At 29.8% G+C, this 7607-nt stretch overlaps 1 protein-coding gene across 1 annotated transcript; it reads left to right on the top strand.

Annotated features, from left to right (window-relative positions):
- Nucleotides 1-6860: 6860 nt before the first annotated feature.
- LOC130743993 (uncharacterized) lies at nucleotides 6861-7607 on the top strand. The gene is made up of 2 exons (XM_057596189.1): nucleotides 6861-7347; nucleotides 7459-7607. The coding sequence occupies exons 1-2, from the start codon at nucleotides 6861-6863 to the stop codon at nucleotides 7605-7607; spliced, it is 636 nt and encodes a 211-aa protein (XP_057452172.1).

Below are 7607 nucleotides of genomic sequence, written 5' to 3'. Positions count from 1 at the left end.
ACTCTTCTTCTTTTTTTATTTTGTGAATTTTTTTTGGATCTTCACTGGTAAGAAATTTTTTTTCTTCATCTCACTTTTTGTTGTCTCATTACCATTTAACTGACCAGATTAACCAGCACCCGCAACACCCGAGATCCGGCCAAACCAACGCTTTACACGGACGGTGGCGGGTTTGGGTTTTTTGTGATTTTCACTTGAGGAACCCGACGTTGAAGGCCCAAAACTGGATGTAACTAGTCGATGAAGATGGCTCTATTGTGAACTGATTATAGTGTAAAATCATTCAATTATAATTCATCAATTTGTCATCTCATAATTATTTGAATTTAAAATTATTTAAAATTGGTAATAAAGATATGTAATTGAATGCATGTATAAAACTATTTACATTGTCCATGCACACAAATAAAATCCTTATAAAAATGTTAAATTTAAAGTATTTGTGTTAACGTATATACGTCTTAATTAAGGTTAAAGAAAGTACAGTTAGCGTCAAACAAAAACAGTTAGACGCAACTTAAATTGAATAGCAAAGTCAATATCTTATAGACATCAATTTATTTGCTTTTGTTAGACCAGCCACCAAGAATTGGTAGCATATTAATTGATAGCGAAATATGTCATTATTCAACTCTTTCATTTGTAGTCAAGGCATGTTTCACGTCTATATGTTAAGTTATATATGGCTAGTTTGGTACACTGTATTAGGCATAATAGTATAAGTTTATACAATACATTATGGACTTATTTATTGTTTGGTGCTCATATTGTATTGTATAAACTTATACATCAATCTCCTCTTATACATCAAAATGATAGATTATTTAATCCACCCTATAGATGATGTATAAGGCATGATAAGAATGCAATGTATAAATTACTTCAATATATTTAATAAACCGCCACCAAAATCACCCTCCACCACCACCGCCTTTACCACCACCGTCGCCGAAACCACCACTACCATCATTATCGCTGCCACCACAACCATCGCCACCATCACACCACCACCGTCGTTGCCACCACAACCACCATCCACCACCACTGCCTCCACCACTACCACTACCACTACCACCGTGCCACCACAACCACCCTCCACCACCACCTCCTCCACCACTATCGCCACCACCGTCGCTGCCACCACCACCTCCACCACTACTACCACCACTGCCGTCACCACCACCACCTTCGCTGCCACCACCAGCACGCTCTAGTCATCGTTATCGTCACTACCACCACCGTCGCCACCACCCTCCACCATTCCCGCCGCCACTACCGCTACCACCACCACCACTGCCACCATCGTTGATACTTTCACATCACCACTGTCGCCGCCCCCACCCTCCACCACCACCGCGGCCACCAACACCACCTTCACCACCATTGTCACCACCATTGCCCCTACCGCCACTACCACCACTGTCGTCGCCGCCACCACTACTGCAATCATCATCACCTTCCAATACCACACTACCACACCATCAGTGTCGCCACCAAATTATACGAAATCATATGTGATGGGAATTTTAGCAATTAAGTAAATGTGTGGCGCGATGATGTCGGAAAAATATTTGAGTTCGTTTATCTTAAAGTTAAATTTACCAAAAGAGTGACGAGGTAGATCATTAAAAAAATAGTCGTTTTGGAGTTCAAATTTAGCGTTGGAGACAACATTAATTTTATTAGCTTGTTAACATTGGCTCAATTGGAAAAAATAATTTCATTCAATTTTAGCGTCGGTGTGATAATATTCTTGAGTTTTGACTATACTAATTGAAAATGTTCAACTCGACGTCCAAGTTATCAATAAACAAATCATCATGTGTGGTCGGGATTTTTAACCATTAAATAAATTTATGGTGAAGATGTCTAAATAAATTTTTAATCATCATGATTAAATAAATTAGTTATATGCCTTAGATCCTTCATTTGCATGTATTGAAGATTTCCATTACATGTAAACTTAGAAATGCAAGAGTTAAACAAAATCTTTTGTGATAATTATAGAACAAAGATAGGAGGAAGATATCCATAATCCATAATATATACATTCAGGGGTTTTTCTAGGTCCAATCATCGCCTACATGGCATCTCATGATTGGCTAATTCCATTAAAAATCCTACATGGCAATCATTCCTCCTTTCCTCTTAATGTACACCCTTCTCCTTAACCTACACCCCTCTCTATTTAAAAGCTTACATAAGACTCTTATTCTTCATTCATCTCTCCATTATTTGGATTTCTCCTAAACCTACACGGCTCTTTCACCATCTCGTGCGTTTTTTGTTTTTAGCCTTCCTACATGGCTTCAAGATCTCCTTTCGTTGTTCTTCATGACTTTACAAAGGTATCTACTTTTTCTCAAATCAAATCAATTTTTCATGTCTTTGGTGTGTGTTATTGTAATCTAATCTCAATCCTTCAATATTCATGTTTTATTAACCCTAATATTGTTTTTAGCCTTGATACTTGAAGGATATATTATTATTACTGATCCCGTGAGTGTTCATAGCACAATTGAATTTCACCATCAAAATGGTGAATGCCGCTTGACTAATGGTTGGATAGGTCTACGATGACTATACAACTTTGATACCCTAAACTGTTGGTTTCTTTTCAAAAAAATGGAAAATGTTAACGTTTTTAATGTTTCAATTTGGAAAGAAGATTTTACTCATATCAAGTATCGAGGCCTCTCTATGGTTACACATGAACACGGCCTTGACTTCTTGCGGGTTTTGGTCTCGGTCACTGATACTAGGGATCGTCCATATTTTTGGAAAAATAGATCTGGATCTCAAGTGGTTGTTTTTTACGAACGGAAAACATCCACAGTTGGTACTGACCCTCACTGCATGTCAATGTGCACAATACGAATTGGTTAGTTTAATTTTCGTATTCCTTTATTTTTTTAACTTCAATGTGTTTTACTATGATTTTTACAATTTCATAATTGTTTTCGCATTTTTTTTTCAGCTATTACCTTCTCAGATCGTTCCATTCTTTTTAAGTTTTGGAACATCTCCGGTACAACTTCATACTGGTGTAATAGATGACATCCCCTGCAACTTGCTTTCGTCAAAACCTACTGATGCGCGTATAAGATCTGGTTGGAGAAAATTCTGCAAATTAATGGAAATTAGAGGGGGAGACATAGTTTGTTTTAGGTTTGAAAGAATAGCAAATAGAATTATTGAAGTTAAGGTGGTGCATGAAAATATTTAGTCAGTTGTTATTCATTCCAAAATTTAATCAGTTGTTGTTTTTTCTTGGGTATCTTTTCGTTGTTTTGTTTTTCTCAATCTAAATGAGAGGATTGTTCTCATGATTTACTTTATTTATCAATTAAAAACCAAGATTAATTGTTATTTTTTCATTATGGAATTGTTCTCATGATTTACTTTGTTTTTCCTTTGTTTTACACGTACAATTTTTTCCTTGCCTTCATCACTAAAATCATAAAAGACATTAAATGCTTTATGAAATAAATGTTATTTTTGTTTTTTTTAAATAAGAGAATTTAAAATAATTAAATAAATTTTAATGCATTGACAATTAATTTAAGGAAAATATTTTTAAAATTAATTGTTTATTTTCTTCAAATTCCTTATATAAACCACTTAATTATATTAATTTCCTTATGTCAAATCATAAAAGACATTAAATGCTTTATGAAATAAGTGCTATTTTCGTTTTTTTAAATAGGAAATTTAAAATAATTTAATAAATTTTAATGCATTGACTATTTATTCATGGAAAACATTCTCGAAATTAATTATTTATTTCCTTCAATTTTCTTATATAAACCACTTAATTATATTAATTTCCTTATTTAAAATCATAAAAGACATTAAATGTTTTATGAAATAAATGCTATTTTCGTTTTTTTATAAGGAAATTTAAAATAACTAAATAAATTTCAATGCATTGACAATTCATTTAAGGAAAATATTTTCGAAATTAATTGTTTATTTCCTTCAATTTCCTTATATAAACCACTTAATTATATTAATTTTCTTATTTAAAATCATAAAAGACAATAAATGCTTTATAAAATAAATGCTATTTTCATTTTTTTAAATAAGGAAATTTAAAATAATTAAATAAATTTTAATGCATTGACTATTTATTTATGGAAATTATTTTCGAAATTAATTATGTATTTCCTTCAATTTCCTTATATAAACCACTTAATTATATTAATTTCCTTATTTAAAATCATAAAAGACATCAAATTTTTTATGAAATAAATGCTATTTTCGGTTTTTTTTAATAAGGAAAACTAAAATAATTAAATAAATTTTAATTCATAGAATATTTATTTGAGGAAAATATTTACGAAATTATTTATTTATTTCCTTTAATTTCCTCATATAAACCACTTAATTATATGCATTTCCTTATTTAAAATCATAAAAGACATTAAATGTTTTATGGAATAAATGCTATTTTCGTTTTTTTTCAAATAAGGAAATTTAAAATAATTAAATAAATTTTAATGCATTGACTATTTATTTAAGGAAAATATTTTTGAAATTAATTGTTTATTTCCTTCAATTTTCTTATATAAACCACTTAATTATATTAATTTTCTTTATTTAAAATCATAAAAGACATTAAATACTTTATGAAATAAATGCTATTTTCATTTTTTTTAAATAAAGAAATTTAAAATAATAAAATAAATTTTAATGCATTAATTATTTATTTGAGGAAAATATTTTCGAAATTAACTATTAATTTCCTTCAATTTCCTTATATAAACCACTTAATTATATTAATTTTCTTATTTAAAATCATAAAAGACATTAAAGAAATTTATTCATGCTTTTCAAAAAGAAAAAAGAACTTTATTCATGTGTAATTAATTTAAAATGGTGTTTATAATTGATCGTTATTTAATGTTAGTAAAAACATTAATGTTAGTCAACGAAATTACGTATACGTTAAATTAATTTGATTTACAACATTCAAATTTTAGTCCATGATAGAAAACATTAATATCACTATTTAATGCTTTTAACATTCCTTAATTATTAGTCAATTAATAATAAAAACATTAGCTAAAAAAATATGTTCCTTAAATATAAATGTATTTTACACACCTATTTGACCTTTTAAAAAAACATTAATGTTAGTCAATGGTAAAAAATTTAATTTCGATTATCCTGTTACGTTTTAAGAAAAAAAAAACAATTTTAAATATCATTTTTAATGATTTAAATTCAAAATTATAAATACAATATAACTCCTTTATTCATGTAAAATTAATTTAAAATGATGTTTATTGTCATTTAATGTTATTAAATACATTATTGTTAGTCAATGAAATTACATATACGTTACATTAATTTGATTTACAAGATTCTAATTTTAGTCAATGATAAAAAACATTAATACACTTATTTAATGGTTTTAAAAATCATTAATTATTAGTCAATACATAATACTCCCTCCGTTGCTATATAACTGACATTTTAAGGTTGTTCACAAGTATTAAGAAATAATAATTAATGTTCTTGTTTTATTAAAAGTACTATTTAACTTTCTATTATACCATTTATCTCTCTTATTAATTCTAACATTTCAATCTTCCTACCACCAATAAATGAAGGGTACAATTGGTAAAGTATAATTAATGCTCTCTTGAACTTTGTAAAGTGGCAGATAATTAGGAACAAAATTCAGCTAAAAATAGTTTCAGTGATTTAGGAACAGAGGGAGTACAAACATTGACAACAAATTTTCGTTCATTAAAAAGAAACGTATTTTCCACACCTATTTATTGTGTTTAAAATACATTAATGTTAGTCAATGACTGAACTTTAATTTCGAATATTCTTTCACGCTTTAAAAAAAGGTTTTAACACTCAAAATTTAATGATTTTAATTCAAAATTATAAATACATATATACTGTTATATTCTTTTCGTTTTAAAAAACCGCGTTATTTCCTTTTTTATAAATATTACCCTATTTAATACTCGCGTTCATGTCCTTTTTATATAAATATTACCATATTTAAACCTTAGGGACGGTCTTTTAAAAACTTTAATTTTTATTCATTGATTATTTTTAGACTGTGCAAAAACAGTAAAAACTATATCATATACATTACAAAATAAAAATTTTAATTATACTATTAATTTTTTACTACATTACTTCTTACTGTACTAATATTTACACGCAGCTACTAATTTTAAAATGAATAAATGATAAATTTCAAATTTTATGGGGTATTAAAAATCGACTTTGATGATTTTTTCAGGACTAAATATTGAAGATGATCAGTTACAAAATTTGTGTTTGGCTGGGATAGAGAAAATACTTCAAAGAAATGACAAATCTCTAAAGGAACATAGTTGTTTGCCCTATCCAATTTTTTATGATGTGGAATAGTTTCAAAACAAGGTCATAGTAGATGAGCTTAACTACAACAAAGAAGAAATGACAAATAAACATGCATCATATCTAACAATGATGACAGCAGAACAGAAGGGTGTATATGACAACATAATGCAATCAGTGTTGTCTGATAGTGGCAGATTTTTCTTTTAGTATGGATTAGGAGGAACTGGCAAAAATTTTGTCTGGAATACATTAACTGCAACCATCCGTTCAATGGGTATGATTGTTCTGAATGTTGCTTCAAGTGGTATAGCTTCTTTGTTGTGGCCGGGTCGTAGAACAACACATTCCAGATTTTGCATTCCATTGCAAACCGATGAAACAACTACTTGCAACATCAAACAAGGTAGTTTAAGGGAAATTTACTGATCTGTGCCAAGATCTTTTGGGATGAAGCTCCTATGTTAAATAAGAATTGTTTTCAGGCACTTGATAGGACTTTGCGCGGTATCATGAAACAAGAAGATGAAAGCAACATAGACAAACCATTTGGCGGTAAAGTTGTAGTTCTTGGTGGTGACTTCAGACAAATTCTTCCAGTCATTCCAAAAGGTGGAAGACAAGGCATTGTATCTGCTACAGTAAATTCTTCTAATCTTTGGAAATACTGTAAATTTTTAAAGCTCACTAAAAACATGAGATTACGCACAACAGGTTCACCAGAGCTTGCAACAGAAATTAATGAATTTGCTGACTGGATTCTCAAAATCGGAGATGGTGATTTCGAATCAAATGAGCGCGGTGAATCAGATATTGAAATTCCTGAAGATCTTTTGATACAGGATAGTGAAAATCCACTTCTTGACCTGGTTGATTTTGCATATCCCAATTTGGTGCAGAACATGAAGACTGAGAAGTTTTTTGAAGAACGATGCATATTGTGTCCTACATTGGAATGTGTTGAGAAGGTTAATTATTTTATGCTTGATTTACTACCAGGTAATACAATAGAGTACTTAACCTCAGATAGCACTTGAAAATCTGACGAGGACACTGAACTACATTCAGAGTGGTTTACTACATAATTCTTAAATGATATTACATGCTCAGGAATACCAAATCACAAAATTATATTGAAGGAAGGTGCTCTGATAATGCTATTGAGAAATACAAATCAAGCAGCCGGTTTATGCAATGGAACGCGGCTAATAGTGGTTGATCTTGGAACAAATGTTATAAAGGTCACAATAATAACATGA

Source organism: Lotus japonicus, chromosome 3, assembly GCF_012489685.1.
Source record: "Lotus japonicus ecotype B-129 chromosome 3, LjGifu_v1.2".
Lineage (NCBI taxonomy): Eukaryota > Viridiplantae > Streptophyta > Magnoliopsida > Fabales > Fabaceae > Lotus > Lotus japonicus.
The sequence above is the reverse complement of the archived record's forward strand: the minus strand, read 5'-3'. Positions and strand labels throughout refer to the sequence as shown.